Source organism: Nerophis lumbriciformis, linkage group LG25 (assembly GCF_033978685.3).
Source record: "Nerophis lumbriciformis linkage group LG25, RoL_Nlum_v2.1, whole genome shotgun sequence".
Lineage (NCBI taxonomy): Eukaryota > Metazoa > Chordata > Actinopteri > Syngnathiformes > Syngnathidae > Nerophis > Nerophis lumbriciformis.
In genome coordinates, this window is record NC_084572.2 from 38295899 (window position 1) to 38317474 (window position 21576).

General features: G+C 38.0%; 1 protein-coding gene across 5 annotated transcripts in view; it reads right to left on the reverse strand.

Annotated features, from left to right (window-relative positions):
• Nucleotides 1-21576, reverse strand: part of pds5a (PDS5 cohesin associated factor A) — a 113358-nt gene that overhangs the window by 83001 nt on the left and 8781 nt on the right. For 3 of the 5 annotated variants that reach the window (XM_061984381.2, XM_061984383.1, XM_061984380.2), the window contains exon 2: nucleotides 1409-1561. In XM_061984381.2, coding sequence (XP_061840365.1) covers nucleotides 1409-1561 — 153 coding nt within the window. Of the gene's footprint in view, nucleotides 1-1408; nucleotides 1562-1736; nucleotides 1757-2229; nucleotides 4387-21576 lie in introns of those variants that run through there. The other 2 variants (XM_061984382.1, XM_061984384.1) reach the window with 2 other exon arrangements.

Below are 21576 nucleotides of genomic sequence, written 5' to 3' on the forward strand. Positions count from 1 at the left end.
ACGGCAAAATAAATAAATATAAATTATATACTGTATATATCAATGTATGTATGTATATATATCTATATATATATATATATATATATATATATATATATATGTGTGTGTATTAGAGATGCGCGGTTTGCGGGCACAAACGCGGAGTCCGCGGATTATCCGCGGATCGGGCGGATGAAATAAAAAAAAATTAGATTTTATCCGCGGGTCGGGTCGGGTGGTTGAAAAAAAAAAAAAATTTATTTTAAATAGATTCAGGCGGGTGGCAGTTAAACCAATTGGGAAATATATATACATAGTTAAATGTTGTTACCCACATACGAAAAACGAGCAGGCACCTGCAGCATATGCCACAACAGAAGAAAAAAAAGAAAAGAGATGGACACTTTTACGGAGCGGAGAAGGGACGCCTCGCAAATACAAATACAAGGCCCAATACCGAGGCCCCTTCCCCCGAGAGGGCCCCACCGGGAGCCATAGCTGAGGCGATCCGCGAGAAGGGCCCGACGCACGTCCAGGGTCAACACCGCGCCGACACCCCGCCTCGTCCGCCTTCGCCGCGGCCGGCGTCACGCGCAGCAGGTAAGCAGCTTACCTGCCCGCCACCCCCGTGGCCGGGGGCTCGTAACAGGGGTCACTCCGCGCGCTCCGCCCGCGCAGCTTACCTGCCCGCCACCCCTGTTGCCGGGTGCGCGTAACAGGGGTCACTCCGCGCGCAGTGCGCTCACAAAAGGGGTGGGGCTCACCCTGGTTGATATAGACAGCAGGACGGTGGCCATGGAAGTTGGAACCCGCTAAGGAGTGTGTAACAACCCACCTGCCGAATCAACTAGCCCTGAAAATGGATGGCGCTGGAGCGTCGGGCCCATATACCCGGCCGTCGCCGGCAGCGAGACGCGCTTGGAGGTGCGCTCAGCGCGGCTCCCATATGATTGCGCACTGGTGTGCGTCTGGGTCGTGACAGCGTGGCACGCGAATGTCTGTGCTGCATTGGATCAGTCTCCTTTCTTTAACAGGCAAAAGCTTTATAACCTCACTAATGCCTTGCATCGTCTATATTAGATATATAACAACGGGCGGGTGCGGTTCTGATCAAATGTTAGATCGGGTGGATTGCGGATGGTTGACGACTTTCTGATGCGGTTGCGGATGAAATAATTGCCTATCCGCGCATCTCTAGTGTGTATGTTACTCAGTTACTCAGTACTTGAGTAGTTTTTTCACAACATACTTTTTACTTTTACTCAAGTAAATATTTGGGTGACTACTCCTTACTTTTACTTGAGTATTAAATCTCTAAAGCAACAGTACTCTTACTTGAGTACAAATTCTGGCTACTCGACCCACCTCTGGTGCTAGTTCATAAAGTTAGAGGAAGATTGGGTGTCAGCAGAAAGACATGCACACACACCTTTAACCGCTTGACCACCTCATCGTTGCTGATCTTGTCCGTGATCTCCTTGACTCCGGGCGGGTAGAAGATCTTGCCGTCCCCCGCCGGCTTCTGTTGTTGCGGGAACTCCATGCTTGTTGACGTCTCGTCCACACCGTCTTCTGCTGGCCTCTGCGGGCCGGAAAACAAAAAAGTTCAACATCACACTCCAGCAGGAAACCACCTTTTAATCACTCCTTTTGTCCTCCAATCCTTCAGTTCCCAAAACAAAACTGTCGGAATGGACATTTAAGCGGACATTTAGGCGAGAATGTACAGATTATTAGCCATATCGCTACGGATGCACCTGAACACCTTATGCACCAAATTGTAGTGTTTCGGTCCCGTAAGAAACAACAGGTGTGCTGTCAGGCGAGGAACTATGTTAGCCAGGTGCAAAACATGATTAGCTTGAGGCTAGCATTTAGCGGGAAGCACGGCGAGATGCTAAGCTAACAGCTGCTACCGTGTGTTAGCATGCTAGCTGGCTAATTGCAAAGTGTAGGCCGCAAACCATCACATCTCCGTCCATACACAAGCACACCGGCATTTAAGTACGCCTGACGCGAGAATATCCGGCCCGGACAGTCACGGGCTGGGCTTCCCCTACAAACGCAACAACTTTGAGGAGTTTAAACATGAAGCGAGTGTACTTAAGGCAGTCTTTTTTACACTTCGACGCATCCGCCGCTAGTTGCTGCTGTGCTGCTGTGCTGCTGCTACCTCAGCCTTCTTCTGCCCGATAACTTGCTTCCCCCTTCTCAAACAGTGCCAATTAAAGCCCCATTGGCAGTATTTACCTCTCAGGATGGCCGATTTAATTCATTAGTCTGACACAGGTTAGGTTTAGTTTTCGGCACAAAGCTCGCTCCGTTCAGTCACTGCTATCCGTGTGACGGCTAAGCGTAGAGCGCCCCCCTTTGTCTTGAAGGGGTACTACACGGGAAAATACCTGGCGGGAACAAGAAGTAGCCTTCTGGGATATAGAAAAATATCAAGAAAAAATCAAGAAAGTAAATTAAAATGAGTTTTTTTTTGGCGTCATATCAATAGTTTTTTGGTTACAGACTGCGTTTATTTTTATGCCGTTAAATAGTATTTACTATACTGAGCTGAATAGAGCAGGGGTATCCAAAGTGCGGCCCGGGGACATTTTTGGTCCGCAGCTTGTTGTTGGTTTTCTACACCAAAATTCATCTTCAACTTCTTCTTCTTCTCTAGATTTTGGCGCGCTATACATTCCACATTTTTCACCCAATTCAAACCGTTCCTAACTTCAAACTCTGCAGCCTCTTCGGGGAACGCGGGCTTTCCTTGACAAATTCCCCCCAAAAAAGATTTTTGAACTGGAAAAATTCCCGGTTTTCACAAAATTCCAGGAATTCCGTACTACTATTTCTCAATTCGACAAGTTACTACTTAAAAATTTCAAGATTGATTTGAAAAATTTAAACACCAACCATTTCAACTCATTCAGACTATTGAAGTTTTTACTATTTTCCAAAAATTTTCCGCTTTTACCGAAATTTCCTGGCAAATTCCAAAAATTCCCAGATTTCCCGAGACATTTTTCCCATTCAAAATGAATTGGCCGTTTTTCAAAGTTCTGCCATTTCCTCATTTTTCAACCTATTCATACCATTCCACCTTCAACACATTCCACCATCCTGGACATTCAAACTACCCTTTTACCAAGTTAAAAAAAAATCCAGAATTCCTGGTTTTCCAAAGCCCTATTTCCACCCTTTTTTCTGGCGACTATTCCTTCCACATTTTTCAACCCACTTCAACCGTTCCACCGTCAAAACATTCTTCTTAATGAGGACAAAAAACAAAGTTGTTTTTTGAACTGGAAAAATTCCCGGTTTTCCCAAAATTCCAGGAATTCCGTAAAACTATTTCTCAATTCCACATGTTCCTACTTCAACATTTCTTGAACGATTTGAAGAATTTCAACACTAACCATTTCAGCTAATTCAGAATATTCAAGTTTTTGTTTTTTTTTAATCATTTTTCAAAAAATTCCCGATTTTACCAAAATTCCCAAATTTTGGGGAAATTCCTATTTAAAACAATGGGACATTCTTCAAAGTTCCACAATTCCCACCCTTTCACCCAATTCAAACCATTCCACACATTCCACCATCCTGGAAATTCAAACTACCCTTTTTTCAAGTTCAAAAAAATTGCAGGATTTTCCAGAATTCCTGGTGTTCCAAAGTCCTATTTCCACCCTTTTTTTCTGGCGACTATTCCTCCAACATTTTTCAACACACTTCAACTATTTCACCGTCAAAACATTCTTCTTAATCAGGACAAAAAACAAAGTTGTTTTTTGAACTGGAAAAATGTACCTGTTTTCCCCAAATTCCGTAATACCATTTCCTAATTCAACATGTGACTACTTCAACATGTCTTGAACGATTTGAAGAATGTCAACACTAACCATTTCAGCTAATTCAGAATATTCAAGTTGTTTTTTTTTAACCATTTTCCAAAAAAATCCAGATTTGACCGAAATTCCCAAATTTTGGGGAAATTCCCATTTAAACCAATGGGACATTCTTCAAAGTTCCGCAATTCCCACATTTTTCAACCGATTCAAACCATTCCACATTCCACCATCCTGGAAATTCAAACTATATTTTTTCCAAGTTCAAAAAAATTCCAGGATTTTCCAGAATTCCTGGTTTTCCAAAGCCCTATTTCCACCCTTTTTTCTGGCGACTACTCCTCTCACATTTTTCAACCCACTTCAACTGTTCCACCGTCAAAACATTCTTCTTAATCAGGACAAAAAACAAAGTTGTTTTTTGAACTGGAAAAATTCCTGGTTTTCCCAAAATTCCAGGAATTCTGTAATACTATTTCTCAATTCAACATGTTCCTACTTCAACATTTCAAGACTGATTTGAAAAATGTCAACACCAACCATTTCAACTCATTCAGACTATTCAAGTTTGTTTAGTTTTTTTTTTTTTTTTTTAATTCCGCTTTTACCGAAATTCCCAATTTTTTATAGGAAATTCCTATTTAAACCAATAGAAAATTTTTCAAAGTTCCACAATTCCCACCTCAGCTTTCTTCTGCCCGATAACTTGCTCCCCCGTGCGAATGCTTCTCAAACAGTGCCAATTAAAGCCCCATTGGCAGTATTTACCTCTCAGGATGGCCGATTTAATTCATTAGTCTGACACAGGTTAGGTTTAGTTTTCGGCACAAAGCTCGCTCCGTTCAGTCACTGCTATCCGTGTGACGGCTAAGCGTAGAGCGCCCCCCTTTGTCTTGAAGGGGTACTACACGGGAAAATACCTGGCGGGAACAAGAAGTAGCCTTCTGGGATATAGAAAAGTATCAAGAAAAAATCAAGAAAGTAAATTAAAATGAGTTTTTTTTGGCGTCATATCAATAGTTTTTTGGTTACAGACTGCGTTTATTTTTATGCCGTTAAATAGTATTTACTATACTGAGCTGAATAGAGCAGGGGTATCCAAAGTGCGGCCCGGGGACATTTTTGGTCCGCAGCTTGTTGTTGGTTTTCTACACCAAAATTCATCTTCAACTTCTTCTTCTTCTCTAGATTTTGGCGCGCTATACATTCCACATTTTTCACCCAATTCAAACCGTTCCTAACTTCAAACTCTGCAGCCTCTTCGGGGAACGCGGGCTTTCCTTGACAAATTCCCCCCCAAAAAAGATTTTTGAACTGGAAAAATTCCCGGTTTTCACAAAATTCCAGGAATTCCGTACTACTATTTCTCAATTCGACAAGTTACTACTTAAAAATTTCAAGATTGATTTGAAAAATTTAAACACCAACCATTTCAACTCATTCAGACTATTGAAGTTTTTACTATTTTCCAAAAATTTTCCGCTTTTACCGAAATTTCCTGGCAAATTCCAAAAATTCCCAGATTTCCCGAGACATTTTTCCCATTCAAAATGAATTGGCCGTTTTTCAAAGTTCCGCCATTTCCTCATTTTTCAACCTATTCATATCATTCCACCTTCAACACATTCCACCATCCTGGACATTCAAACTACCCTTTTACCAAGTTCAAAAAAAATCCAGAATTCCTGGTTTTCCAAAGCCCTATTTCCACCCTTTTTTCTGGCGACTATTCCTTCCACATTTTTCAACCCACTTCAACCGTTCCACCGTCAAAACATTCTTCTTAATGAGGACAAAAAACAAAGTTGTTTTTTGAACTGGAAAAATTCCCGGTTTTCCCAAAATTCCAGGAATTCCGTAAAACTATTTCTCAATTCCACATGTTCCTACTTCAACATTTCTTGAACGATTTGAAGAATTTCAACACTAACCATTTCAGCTAATTCAGAATATTCAAGTTTTTGTTTTTTTTAATCATTTTTCAAAAAATTCCCGATTTTACCAAAATTCCCAAATTTTGGGGAAATTCCTATTTAAAACAATGGGACATTCTTCAAAGTTCCACAATTCCCACCCTTTCACCCAATTCAAACCATTCCACACATTCCACCATCCTGGAAATTCAAACTACCCTTTTTTCAAGTTAAAAAAAATTGCAGGATTTTCCAGAATTCCTGGTGTTCCAAAGTCCTATTTCCACCCTTTTTTTCTGGCGACTATTCCTCCAACATTTTTCAACACACTTCAACTATTTCACCGTCAAAACATTCTTCTTAATCAGGACAAAAAACAAAGTTGTTTTTTGAACTGGAAAAATGTACCTGTTTTCCCCAAATTCCGTAATACCATTTCCTAATTCAACATGTGACTACTTCAACATGTCTTGAACGATTTGAAGAATGTCAACACTAACCATTTCAGCTAATTCAGAATATTCAAGTTTTGTTTTTTTAACCATTTTCCAAAAAAATCCAGATTTGACCGAAATTCCCAAATTTTGGGGAAATTCCCATTTAAACCAATGGGACATTCTTCAAAGTTCCGCAATTCCCACATTTTTCAACCGATTCAAACCATTCCACATTCCACCATCCTGGAAATTCAAACTATATTTTTTCCAAGTTCAAAAAAATTCCAGGATTTTCCAGAATTCCTGGTTTTCCAAAGCCCTATTTCCACCCTTTTTTCTGGCGACTACTCCTCTCACATTTTTCAACCCACTTCAACTGTTCCACCGTCAAAACATTCTTCTTAATCAGGACAAAAAACAAAGTTGTTTTTTGAACTGGAAAAATTCCTGGTTTTCCCAAAATTCCAGGAATTCTGTAATACTATTTCTCAATTCAACATGTTCCTACTTCAACATTTCAAGACTGATTTGAAAAATGTCAACACCAACCATTTCAACTCATTCAGACTATTCAAGTTTGTTTAGTTTTTTTTTTTTATTTTTAATTCCGCTTTTACCGAAATTCCCAATTTTTGGGGAAATTCCTATTTAAACCAATAGAACATTTTTCAAAGTTCCACAATTCCCACCTCAGCTTTCTTCTGCCCGATAACTTGCTCCCCCGTGCGAATGCTTCTCAAACAGTGCCAATTAAAGCCCCATTGGCAGTATTTACCTCTCAGGATGGCCGATTTAATTCATTAGTCTGACACAGGTTAGGTTTAGTTTTCGGCACAAAGCTCGCTCCGTTCAGTCACTGCTATCCGTGTGACGGCTAAGCGTAGAGCGCCCCCCTTTGTCTTGAAGGGGTACTACACGGGAAAATACCTGGCGGGAACAAGAAGTAGCCTTCTGGGATATAGAAAAGTATCAAGAAAAAATCAAGAAAGTAAATTAAAATGAGTTTTTTTTAGCGTCATATCAATAGTTTTTTGGTTACAGACTGCGTTTATTTTTATGCCGTTAAATAGTATTTACTATACTGAGCTGAATAGAGCAGGGGTATCCAAAGTGCGGCCCGGGGACATTTTTGGTCCGCAGCTTGTTGTTGGTTTTCTACACCAAAATTCATCTTCAACTTCTTCTTCTTCTCTAGATTTTGGCGCGCTATACATTCCACATTTTTCACCCAATTCAAACCGTTCCTAACTTCAAACTCTGCAGCCTCTTTGGGGAAAGCGGGCTTTCCTTGACAAATTCCCCCCCAAAAAAGATTTTTGAACTGGAAAAATTCCCGGTTTTCACAAAATTCCAGGAATTCCGTACTACTATTTCTCAATTCGACAAGTTACTACTTAAAAATTTCAAGATTGATTTGAAAAATTTAAACACCAACCATTTCAACTCATTCAGACTATTGAAGTTTTTACTATTTTCCAAAAATGTTCCGCTTTTACCGAAATTTCCTGGCAAATTCCAAAAATTACCAGATTTCCAGGTTTTCCGAGACATTTTTCCCATTCAAAATGAATTGGCCGTTTTTCAAAGTTCCGCCATTTCCTCATTTTTCAACCTATTCATATCATTCCACCTTCAACACATTCCACCATCCTGGACATTCAAACTACCCTTTTACCAAGTTCAAAAAAAATCCAGAATTCCTGGTTTTCCAAAGCCCTATTTCCACCCTTTTTTCTGGCGACTATTCCTTCCACATTTTTCAACCCACTTCAACCGTTCCACCGTCAAAACATTCTTCTTAATGAGGACAAAAAACAAAGTTGTTTTTTGAACTGGAAAAATTCCCGGTTTTCCCAAAATTCCAGGAATTCCGTAAAACTATTTCTCAATTCCACATGTTCCTACTTCAACATTTCTTCAACGATTTGAAGAATTTCAACACTAACCATTTCAGCTAATTCAGAATATTCAAGTTTTTGTTTTTTTTTAATAATTTTTCAAAAAATTCCCGATTTTACCAAAATTCCCAAATTTTGGGGAAATTCCTATTCAAAACAATGGGACATTCTTCAAAGTTCCACAATTCCCACCCTTTCACCCAATTCAAACCATTCCACACATTCCACCATCCTGGAAATTCAAACTACCCTTTTTTCAAGTTCAAAAAAATTGCAGGATTTTCCAGAATTCCTGGTGTTCCAAAGTCCTATTTCCACCCTTTTTTTCTGGCGACTATTCCTCCAACATTTTTCAACACACTTCAACTATTTCACCGTCAAAACATTCTTCTTAATCAGGACAAAAAACAAAGTTGTTTTTTGAACTGGAAAAATGTACCTGTTTTCCCCAAATTCCGTAATACCATTTCCTAATTCAACATGTGACTACTTCAACATGTCTTGAACGATTTGAAGAATGTCAACACTAACCATTTCAGCTAATTCAGAATATTCAAGTTTTTTTTTTTTTAACCATTTTCCAAAAAAATCCAGATTTGACCGAAATTCCCAAATTTTGGGGAAATTCCCATTTAAACCAATGGGACATTCTTCAAAGTTCCGCAATTCCCACATTTTTCAACCGATTCAAACCATTCCACATTCCACCATCCTGGAAATTCAAACTATATTTTTTCCAAGTTCAAAAAAATTCCAGGATTTTCCAGAATTCCTGGTTTTCCAAAGCCCTATTTCCACCCTTTTTTCTGGCGACTACTCCTCTCACATTTTTCAACCCACTTCAACTGTTCCACCGTCAAAACATTCTTCTTAATCAGGACAAAAAACAAAGTTGTTTTTTGAACTGGAAAAATTCCTGGTTTTCCCAAAATTCCAGGAATTCTGTAATACTATTTCTCAATTCAACATGTTCCTACTTCAACATTTCAAGACTGATTTGAAAAATGTCAACACCAACCATTTCAACTCATTCAGACTATTCAAGTTTGTTTAGTTTTTTTTTTTTTTTTTTAATTCCGCTTTTACCGAAATTCCCAATTTTTTGGGAAATTCCTATTTAAACCAATAGAACATTTTTCAAAGTTCCACAATTCCCACCTCAGCTTTCTTCTGCCCGATAACTTGCTCCCCCGTGCGAATGCTTCTCAAACAGAGCCAATTAAAGCCCCATTGGCAGTATTTACCTCTCAGGATGGCCGATTTAATTCATTAGTCTGACACAGGTTAGGTTTAGTTTTCGGCACAAAGCTCGCTCCGTTCAGTCACTGCTATCCGTGTGACGGCTAAGCGTAGAGCGCCCCCCTTTGTCTTGAAGGGGTACTACACGGGAAAATACCTGGCGGGAACAAGAAGTAGCCTTCTGGGATATAGAAAAGTATCAAGAAAAAATCAAGAAAGTAAATTAAAATGAGTTTTTTTTTGGCGTCATATCAATAGTTTTTTGGTTACAGACTGCGTTTATTTTTATGCCGTTAAATAGTATTTACTATACTGAGCTGAATAGAGCAGGGGTATCCAAAGTGCGGCCCGGGGACATTTTTGGTCCGCAGCTTGTTGTTGGTTTTCTACACCAAAATTCATCTTCAACTTCTTCTTCTTCTCTAGATTTTGGCGCGCTATACATTCCACATTTTTCACCCAATTCAAACCGTTCCTAACTTCAAACTCTGCAGCCTCTTTGGGGAAAGCGGGCTTTCCTTGACAAATTCCCCCCCAAAAAAGATTTTTGAACTGGAAAAATTCCCGGTTTTCACAAAATTCCAGGAATTCCGTACTACTATTTCTCAATTCAACAAGTTACTACTTAAAAATTTCAAGATTGATTTGAAAAATTTAAACACCAACCATTTCAACTCATTCAGACTATTGAAGTTTTTACTATTTTCCAAAAATTTTCCGCTTTTACCGAAATTTCCTGGCAAATTCCAAAAATTCCCAGATTTCCCGAGACATTTTTCCCATTCAAAATGAATTGGCCGTTTTTCAAAGTTCTGCCATTTCCTCATTTTTCAACCTATTCATATCATTCCACCTTCAACACATTCCACCATCCTGGACATTCAAACTACCCTTTTACCAAGTTCAAAAAAAATCCAGAATTCCTGGTTTTCCAAAGCCCTATTTCCACCCTTTTTTCTGGCGACTATTCCTTCCACATTTTTCAACCCACTTCAACCGTTCCACCGTCAAAACATTCTTCTTAATGAGGACAAAAAACAAAGTTGTTTTTTGAACTGGAAAAATTCCCGGTTTTCCCAAAATTCCAGGAATTCCGTAAAACTATTTCTCAATTCCACATGTTCCTACTTCAACATTTCTTGAACGATTTGAAGAATTTCAACACTAACCATTTCAGCTAATTCAGAATATTCAAGTTTTTGTTTTTTTTTAATCATTTTTCAAAAAATTCCCGATTTTACCAAAATTCCCAAATTTTGGGGAAATTCCTATTTAAAACAATGGGACATTCTTCAAAGTTCCACAATTCCCACCCTTTCACCCAATTCAAACCATTCCACACATTCCACCATCCTGGAAATTCAAACTACCCTTTTTTCAAGTTCAAAAAAATTGCAGGATTTTCCAGAATTCCTGGTGTTCCAAAGTCCTATTTCCACCCTTTTTTTCTGGCGACTATTCCTCCAACATTTTTCAACACACTTCAACTATTTCACCGTCAAAACATTCTTCTTAATCAGGACAAAAAACAAAGTTGTTTTTTGAACTGGAAAAATGTACCTGTTTTCCCCAAATTCCGTAATACCATTTCCTAATTCAACATGTGACTACTTCAACATGTCTTGAACGATTTGAAGAATGTCAACACTAACCATTTCAGCTAATTCAGAATATTCAAGTTTTGTTTTTTTAACCATTTTCCAAAAAAATCCAGATTTGACCGAAATTCCCAAATTTTGGGGAAATTCCCATTTAAACCAATGGGACATTCTTCAAAGTTCCGCAATTCCCACATTTTTCAACCGATTCAAACCATTCCACATTCCACCATCCTGGAAATTCAAACTATATTTTTTCCAAGTTCAAAAAAATTCCAGGATTTTCCAGAATTCCTGGTTTTCCAAAGCCCTATTTCCACCCTTTTTTCTGGCGACTACTCCTCTCACATTTTTCAACCCACTTCAACTGTTCCACCGTCAAAACATTCTTCTTAATCAGGACAAAAAACAAAGTTGTTTTTTGAACTGGAAAAATTCCTGGTTTTCCCAAAATTCCAGGAATTCTGTAATACTATTTCTCAATTCAACATGTTCCTACTTCAACATTTCAAGACTGATTTGAAAAATGTCAACACCAACCATTTCAACTCATTCAGACTATTCAAGTTTGTTTAGTTTTTTTTTTTTTTTTTTAATTCCGCTTTTACCGAAATTCCCAATTTTTTGGGAAATTCCTATTTAAACCAATAGAAAATTTTTCAAAGTTCCACAATTCCCACCTCAGCTTTCTTCTGCCCGATAACTTGCTCCCCCGTGCGAATGCTTCTCAAACAGTGCCAATTAAAGCCCCATTGGCAGTATTTACCTCTCAGGATGGCCGATTTAATTCATTAGTCTGACACAGGTTAGGTTTAGTTTTCGGCACAAAGCTCGCTCCGTTCAGTCACTGCTATCCGTGTGACGGCTAAGCGTAGAGCGCCCCCCTTTGTCTTGAAGGGGTACTACACGGGAAAATACCTGGCGGGAACAAGAAGTAGTCTTCTGGGATATAGAAAAGTATCAAGAAAAAATCAAGAAAGTAAATTAAAATGAGTTTTTTTTGGCGTCATATCAATAGTTTTTTGGTTACAGACTGCGTTTATTTTTATGCCGTTAAATAGTATTTACTATACTGAGCTGAATAGAGCAGGGGTATCCAAAGTGCGGCCCGGGGACATTTTTGGTCCGCAGCTTGTTGTTGGTTTTCTACACCAAAATTCATCTTCAACTTCTTCTTCTTCTCTAGATTTTGGCGCGCTATACATTCCACATTTTTCACCCAATTCAAACCGTTCCTAACTTCAAACTCTGCAGCCTCTTCGGGGAACGCGGGCTTTCCTTGACAAATTCCCCCCCAAAAAGATTTTTGAACTGGAAAAATTCCCGGTTTTCACAAAATTCCAGGAATTCCGTACTACTATTTCTCAATTCGACAAGTTACTACTTAAAAATTTCAAGATTGATTTGAAAAATTTAAACACCAACCATTTCAACTCATTCAGACTATTGAAGTTTTTACTATTTTCCAAAAATGTTCCGCTTTTACCGAAATTTCCTGGCAAATTCCAAAAATTACCAGATTTCCAGGTTTTCCGAGACATTTTTCCCATTCAAAATGAATTGGCCGTTTTTCAAAGTTCTGCCATTTCCTCATTTTTCAACCTATTCATATCATTCCACCTTCAACACATTCCACCATCCTGGACATTCAAACTACCCTTTTACCAAGTTCAAAAAAAAATCCAGAATTCCTGGTTTTCCAAAGCCCTATTTCCACCCTTTTTTCTGGCGACTATTCCTTCCACATTTTTCAACCCACTTCAACCGTTCCACCGTCAAAACATTCTTCTTAATGAGGACAAAAAACAAAGTTGTTTTTTGAACTGGAAAAATTCCCGGTTTTCCCAAAATTCCAGGAATTCCGTAAAACTATTTCTCAATTCCACATGTTCCTACTTCAACATTTCTTGAACGATTTGAAGAATTTCAACACTAACCATTTCAGCTAATTCAGAATATTCAAGTTTTTTTTTTTTTTTAATCATTTTTCAAAAAATACCCGATTTTACCAAAATTCCCAAATTTTGGGGAAATTCCTATTTAAAACAATGGGACATTCTTCAAAGTTCCACAATTCCCACCCTTTCACCCAATTCAAACCATTCCACACATTCCACCATCCTGGAAATTCAAACTACCCTTTTTTCAAGTTCAAAAAAATTGCAGGATTTTCCAGAATTCCTGGTGTTCCAAAGTCCTATTTCCACCCTTTTTTTCTGGCGACTATTCCTCCAACATTTTTCAACACACTTCAATTATTTCACCGTCAAAACATTCTTCTTAATCAGGACAAAAAACAAAGTTGTTTTTTGAACTGGAAAAATGTACCTGTTTTCCCCAAATTCCGTAATACCATTTCCTAATTCAACATGTGACTACTTCAACATTTCTTGAACGATTTGAAGAATGTCAACACTAACCATTTCAGCTAATTCAGAATATTCAAGTTTTGTTTTTTTAACCATTTTCCAAAAAAATCCAGATTTGACCGAAATTCCCAAATTTTGGGGAAGTTCCCATTTAAACCAATGGGACATTCTTCAAAGTTCCGCAATTCCCACATTTTTCAACCGATTCAAACCATTCCACATTCCACCATCCTGGAAATTCAAACTATATTTTTTCCAAGTTCAAAAAAATTCCAGGATTTTCCAGAATTTCTGGTTTTCCAAAGCCCTATTTCCACCCTTTTTTCTGGCGACTACTCCTCTCACATTTTTCAACCCACTTCAACTGTTCCACCGTCAAAACATTCTTCTTAATCAGGACAAAAAACAAAGTTGTTTTTTGAACTGGAAAAATTCCCGGTTTTCCCAAAATTCCAGGAATTCCGTAAAACTATTTCTCAATTCCACATGTTCCTACTTCAACATTTCTTGAACGATTTGAAGAATGTCAACACCAACCATTTCAACTCATTCAGACTATTCAAGTTTGTTTAGTTTTTTTTTTTTTTTAATTCCGCTTTTACCGAAATTCCCAATTTTTTGGGAAATTCCTATTTAAACCAATAGAACATTTTTCAAAGTTCCACAATTCCCACCTCAGCTTTCTTCTGCCCGATAACTTGCTCCCCCGTGCGAATGCTTCTCAAACAGTGCCAATTAAAGCCCCATTGGCAGTATTTACCTCTCAGGATGGCCGATTTAATTCATTAGTCTGACACAGGTTAGGTTTAGTTTTCGGCACAAAGCTCGCTCCGTTCAGTCACTGCTATCCGTGTGACGGCTAAGCGTAGAGCGCCCCCCTTTGTCTTGAAGGGGTACTACACGGGAAAATACCTGGCGGGAACAAGAAGTAGCCTTCTGGGATATAGAAAAATATCAAGAAAAAATCAAGAAAGTAAATTAAAATGAGTTTTTTTTTGGCGTCATATCAATAGTTTTTTGGTTACAGACTGCGTTTATTTTTATGCCGTTAAATAGTATTTACTATACTGAGCTGAATAGAGCAGGGGTATCCAAAGTGCGGCCCGGGGACATTTTTGGTCCGCAGCTTGTTGTTGGTTTTCTACACCAAAATTCATCTTCAACTTCTTCTTCTTCTCTAGATTTTGGCGCGCTATACATTCCACATTTTTCACCCAATTCAAACCGTTCCTAACTTCAAACTCTGCAGCCTCTTCGGGGAACGCGGGCTTTCCTTGACAAATTCCCCCCCAAAAAAGATTTTTGAACTGGAAAAATTCCCGGTTTTCACAAAATTCCAGGAATTCCGTACTACTATTTCTCAATTCAACAAGTTACTACTTAAAAATTTCAAGATTGATTTGAAAAATTTAAACACCAACCATTTCAACTCATTCAGACTATTGAAGTTTTGACTATTTTCCAAAAATTTTCCGCTTTTACCGAAATTTCCTGGCAAATTCCAAAAATTCCCAGATTTCCCGAGACATTTTTCCCATTCAAAATGAATTGGCCGTTTTTCAAAGTTCCGCCATTTCCTCATTTTTCAACCTATTCATACCATTCCACCTTCAACACATTCCACCATCCTGGACATTCAAACTACCCTTTTACCAAGTTCAAAAAAAATCCAGAATTCCTGGTTTTCCAAAGCCCTATTTCCACCCTTTTTTCTGGCGACTATTCCTTCCACATTTTTCAACCCACTTCAACCGTTCCACCGTCAAAACATTCTTCTTAATGAGGACAAAAAACAAAGTTGTTTTTTGAACTGGAAAAATTCCCGGTTTTCCCAAAATTCCAGGAATTCCGTAAAACTATTTCTCAATTCCACATGTTCCTACTTCAACATTTCTTGAACGATTTGAAGAATGTCAACACTAACCATTTCAGCTAATTCAGAATATTCAAGTTTTTTTGTTTTTTTTTATCATTTTTCAAAAAATACCCGATTTTACCAAAATTCCCAAATTTTGGGGAAATTCCTATTTAAAACAATGGGACATTCTTCAAAGTTCCACAATTCCCACCCTTTCACCCAATTCAAACCATTCCACACATTCCACCATCCTGGAAATTCAAACTACCCTTTTTTCAAGTTCAAAAAAATTGCAGGATTTTCCAGAATTCCTGGTGTTCCAAAGTCCTATTTCCACCCTTTTTTTCTGGCGACTATTCCTCCAACATTTTTCAACACACTTCAACTATTTCACCGTCAAAACATTCTTCTTAATCAGGACAAAAAACAAAGTTGTTTTTTGAACTGGAAAAATGTACCTGTTTTCCCCAAATTCCGTAATACCATTTCCTAATTCAACATGTGACTACTTCAACATGTCTTGAACGATTTGAAGAATGTCAACACTAACCATTTCAGCTAATTCAGAATATTCAAGTTTTTTTTTTTTAACCATTTTCCAAAAAAATCCAGATTTGACCGAAATTCCCAAATTTTGGGGAAATTCCCATTTAAACCAATGGGACATTCTTCAAAGTTCCGCAATTCCCACATTTTTCAACCGATTCAAACCATTCCACATTCCACCATCCTGGAAATTCAAACTATATTTTTTCCAAGTTCAAAAAAATTCCAGGATTTTCCAGAATTCCTGGTTTTCCAAAGCCCTATTTCCACCCTTTTTTCTGGCGACTACTCCTCTCACATTTTTCAACCCACTTCAACTGTTCCACCGTCAAAACATTCTTCTTAATCAGGACAAAAAACAAAGTTGTTTTTTGAACTGGAAAAATTCCTGGTTTTCCCAAAATTCCAGGAATTCTGTAATACTATTTCTCAATTCAACATGTTCCTACTTCAACATTTCAAGACTGATTTGAAAAATGTCAACACCAACCATTTCAACTCATTCAGACTATTCAAGTTTGTTTAGTTTTTTTTTTTTTTTTTTAATTCCGCTTTTACCGAAATTCCCAATTTTTGGGGAAATTCCTATTTAAACCAATAGAAAATTTTTCAAAGTTCCACAATTCCCACCTCAGCTTTCTTCTGCCCGATAACTTGCTCCCCCGTGCGAATGCTTCTCAAACAGAGCCAATTAAAGCCCCATTGGCAGTATTTACCTCTCAGGATGGCCGATTTAATTCATTAGTCTGACACAGGTTAGGTTTAGTTTTCGGCACAAAGCTCGCTCCGTTCAGTCACTGCTATCCGTGTGACGGCTAAGCGTAGAGCGCCCCCCTTTGTCTTGAAGGGGTACTACACGGGAAAATACCTGGCGGGAACAAGAAGTAGCCTTCTGGGATATAGAAAAATATCAAGAAAAAATCAAGAAAGTAAATTAAAATGAGTTTTTTTTTGGCGTCATATCAATAGTTTTTTGGTTACAGACTGCGTTTATTTTTATGCCGTTAAATAGTATTTACTATACTGAGCTGAATAGAGCAGGGGTATCCAAAGTGCGGCCCGGGGACATTTTTGGTCCGCAGCTTGTTGTTGGTTTTCTACACCAAAATTCATCTTCAACTTCTTCTTCTTCTCTAGATTTTGGCGCGCTATACATTCCACATTTTTCACCCAATTCAAACCGTTCCTAACTTCAAACTCTGCAGCCTCTTCGGGGAACGCGGGCTTTCCTTGACAAATTCCCCCCAAAAAAGATTTTTGAACTGGAAAAATTCCCGGTTTTCACAAAATTCCAGGAATTCCGTACTACTATTTCTCAATTCGACAAGTTACTACTTAAAAATTTCAAGATTGATTTGAAAAATTTAAACACCAACCATTTCAACTCATTCAGACTATTGAAGTTTTTACTATTTTCCAAAAATGTTCCGCTTTTACCGAAATTTCCTGGCAAATTCCAAAAATTCCCAGATTTCCCGAGACATTTTTCCCATTCAAAATGAATTGGCCGTTTTTCAAAGTTCCGCCATTTCCTCATTTTTCAACCTATTCATACCATTCCACCTTCAACACATTCCACCATCCTGGACATTCAAACTACCCTTTTACCAAGTTAAAAAAAAATCCAGAATTCCTGGTTTTCCAAAGCCCTATTTCCACCCTTTTTTCTGGCGACTATTCCTTCCACATTTTTCAACCCACTTCAACCGTTCCACCGTCAAAACATTCTTCTTAATGAGGACAAAAAACAAAGTTGTTTTTTGAACTGGAAAAATTCCCGGTTTTCCCAAAATTCCAGGAATTCCGTAAAACTATTTCTCAATTCCACATGTTCCTACTTCAACATTTCTTGAACGATTTGAAGAATTTCAACACTAACCATTTCAGCTAATTCAGAATATTCAAGTTTTTGTTTTTTTTTAATCATTTTTCAAAAAATTCCCGATTTTACCAAAATTCCCAAATTTTGGGGAAATTCCTATTTAAAACAATGGGACATTCTTCAAAGTTCCACAATTCCCACCCTTTCACCCAATTCAAACCATTCCACACATTCCACCATCCTGGAAATTCAAACTACCCTTTTTTCAAGTTCAAAAAAATTGCAGGATTTTCCAGAATTCCTGGTGTTCCAAAGTCCTATTTCCACCCTTTTTTTCTGGCGACTATTCCTCCAACATTTTTCAACACACTTCAACTATTTCACCGTCAAAACATTCTTCTTAATCAGGACAAAAAACAAAGTTGTTTTTTGAACTGGAAAAATGTACCTGTTTTCCCCAAATTCCGTAATACCATTTCCTAATTCAACATGTGACTACTTCAACATGTCTTGAACGATTTGAAGAATGTCAACACTAACCATTTCAGCTAATTCAGAATATTCAAGTTTTGTTTTTTTAACCATTTTCCAAAAAAATCCAGATTTGACCGAAATTCCCAAATTTTGGGGAAATTCCCATTTAAACCAATGGGACATTCTTCAAAGTTCCGCAATTCCCACATTTTTCAACCGATTCAAACCATTCCACATTCCACCATCCTGGAAATTCAAACTATATTTTTTCCAAGTTCAAAAAAATTCCAGGATTTTCCAGAATTTCTGGTTTTCCAAAGCCCTATTTCCACCCTTTTTTCTGGCGACTATTCCTTCCACATTTTTCAACCCACTTCAACTGTTCCACCGTCAAAACATTCTTCTTAATCAGGACAAAAAACAAAGTTGTTTTTTGAACTGGAAAAATTCCCGGTTTTCCCAAAATTCCAGGAATTCCGTAAAACTATTTCTCAATTCAACATGTTCCTACTTCAACATTTCTTGAACGATTTGAAGAATGTCAACACCAACCATTTCAACTCATTCAGACTATTCAAGTTTGTTTAGTTTTTTTTTTTTTTTAATTCCGCTTTTACCGAAATTCCCAATTTTTTGGGAAATTCCTATTTAAACCAATAGAACATTTTTCAAAGTTCCACAATTCCCACCTCAGCTTTCTTCTGCCCGATAACTTGCTCCCCCGTGCGAATGCTTCTCAAACAGTGCCAATTAAAGCCCCATTGGCAGTATTTACCTCTCAGGATGGCCGATTTAATTCATTAGTCTGACACAGGTTAGGTTTAGTTTTCGGCACAAAGCTCGCTCCGTTCAGTCACTGCTATCCGTGTGACGGCTAAGCGTAGAGCGCCCCCCTTTGTCTTGAAGGGGTACTACACGGGAAAATACCTGGCGGGAACAAGAAGTAGCCTTCTGGGATATAGAAAAGTATCAGGAAAAAAATCGAGAAAGTAAATTAAAAATGTGTTATTTTTGCGTGAAATCAATAGTTTTTTGGTCACATATTGCGTTTATTTTTATGCCATTAAATAGTATTTATTATACTGAGCTGAATAGAGCAGGGGTATTCAAAGTGCGGCCCGGGGGACATTTTTGGTCCGCAGCTTGATGTGTGAATGCTGATTTTCTACACCAAAATGTGTCTATTTATTAAACTTCTTCTTCTTCTCCAGATTTTGGCGCGCTCTACCTTTTACATTTTTCACCCGATTCAAACATTCCAAAAATTCCCAGATTTCCCAGAATTCCAGGTTTTTTTCCCGTTCAAAATGAATTGGCCGTTTTTTCAAACTTCCGTCATTTCCACATTTTTCAACCGATTCATACCATTCCACGTTCAACACATTCCACCATCCTGGAAATTCAAACTACTCTTTTACCAAGTTCGAAAAAATTCCAGGATTTTCCAGAATTCCTGGTTTTCCAAAGCCCTATTTCCACCCTTTTTTCTAGCGACGACTCCTCCCACATTTTTCAACCCACTTCAAAAAATTCACACATATGGTTTTCTACACCAAAATTCAACTATTTATTCAACTTCTTCTTCTTCTCCAGATTTTGGCGCGCTCTACCTTACACATTTTTCACCGGATTCAAACCTTTCCAACTTCAAACTGTTCAGCCTATGCGGGAATCGCGGGATTACCCTTGACGAATTAAAAAAATTCCCAGAATTCCAGGTTTTCCGGAATATTTTTCCAATTCAAAATGAATTGGCCGTTTTTCAAAGTTCCGCCATTTCCACATTTTTCAACCGATTCAAACCATTCCACCTTCAACACATTCCACCAGCTTGGAAATTCCATGTTCAAATTAATCCCAGGATTTTCCATAATTCCTGGTTTTCCAAAGCCCTATATCCACCCTTTTTTATGGCGACTACTCCTCCCACATTTTTCAACTCACTTCAACTATTCCACAATCAAAACATTCTTCTTAATCGAAAACGTCCCGGTTTTCCCAAAATTCCAGGAATTCCGTAATACTATTTCTCAAGAAAGTAAATTAAAATGTGTTAATTTTTTTTTTGCATGAAATCAATAGTTTTTTGGTCACAGACTGTTTATTTTTATGCTCCAGAGAGCATTCACACATATGGTTTTCTACACCAAAATTCATCTATTTGTTAAACTTCTTCCACTTCTTTTTCATCTCTAGATTTTGGCACCCGCTACCTTCCACATTTTTCACCCGATTCAAACCGTTCCAACTTCAAACTCTTCAGCCTATTCGGGAATCGCGGGCTTTCCCTTGACAAATTCCAAAAATTACCAGATTTCCCAGAATTCCAGGTTTTCTTCCCATTCAAAATGAATTGGCCGGTTTTCAAAGTTCCGCCATTTCCACATTTTTCAACCGATTCAAACCATTCCACCTTCAACACATTCCACCATCTTGGTAATTCCAAATTCAAAATAATCCCAGGATTTTCCATAATTCCTGGTTTTCCAAAGCCCTATATCCACCCTTTTTTCTGGCGACTACTCCTCCCACATTTTTCAACTCACTTCAACTATTCCACCATCAAAACATTCTTCTTAATCGAAAACGTCCCGGTTTTCCCAAAATTCCAGGAATTCCGTAATACTATTTCTCAAGAAAGTAAATTAAAATGTGTTAATTTTTTTTTGCATGAAATCAATAGTTTTTTGGTCACAGACTGTTTATTTTTATGCTCCAGAGAGCGTTCACACATATGGTTTTCTACACCAAAATTCATCTATTTGTTAAACTTCTTCCACTTCTTCTTCATCTCCAGATTTTGGCGCGCTCTACCTTCCACATTTTTCACCCGATTCAAACCGTTCCAACTTCAAACTCTTCAGCCTATTCGGGAATCGCGGGCTTTCCCTTGACAAATTCCAAAAATTCCCAGATATCCCAGAATTCCAGGTTTTCTTCCCATTCAAAATGAATTGGCCGGTTTTCAAAGTTCCGCCATTTCCACATTTTTCAACCGATTCAAACCATTCCACCTTCAACACATTCCACCATCTTGGTAATTCCAAATTCAAAATAATCCCAGGATTTTCCATAATTCCTGGTTTTCCAAAGCCCTATATCCACCCTTTTTTATGGCGACTACTCCTCTCACATTTTTGAACTCACTTCAACTATTCCACCATCAAAACATTCTTCTTAATCGAAAACGTCCCGGTTTTCCCAAAATTCCAGGAATACGGTAATACTATTTCTCAAGAAAGTAAATTAAAATGTGTTAATTTTTTTTTGCATGAAATCAATAGTTTTTTGGTCACAGACTGTTTATTTTTATGCTCCAGAGAGCATTCACACATATGGTTTTCTACACCAAAATTCATCTATTTGTTAAACTTCTTCCACTTCTTCTTCATCTCCAGATTTTGGCGCTCTCTACCTTCCACATTTTTCACCCGATTCAAACCGTTCCAACTTCAAACTCTTCAGCCTATTCGGGAATCGCGGGCTTTCCCTTGACAAATTCCAAAAATTACCAGATTTCCCAGAATTCCAGGTTTTCTTCCCATTCAAAATGAATTGGCCGGTTTTCAAAGTTCCGCCATTTCCACATTTTTCAACCGAT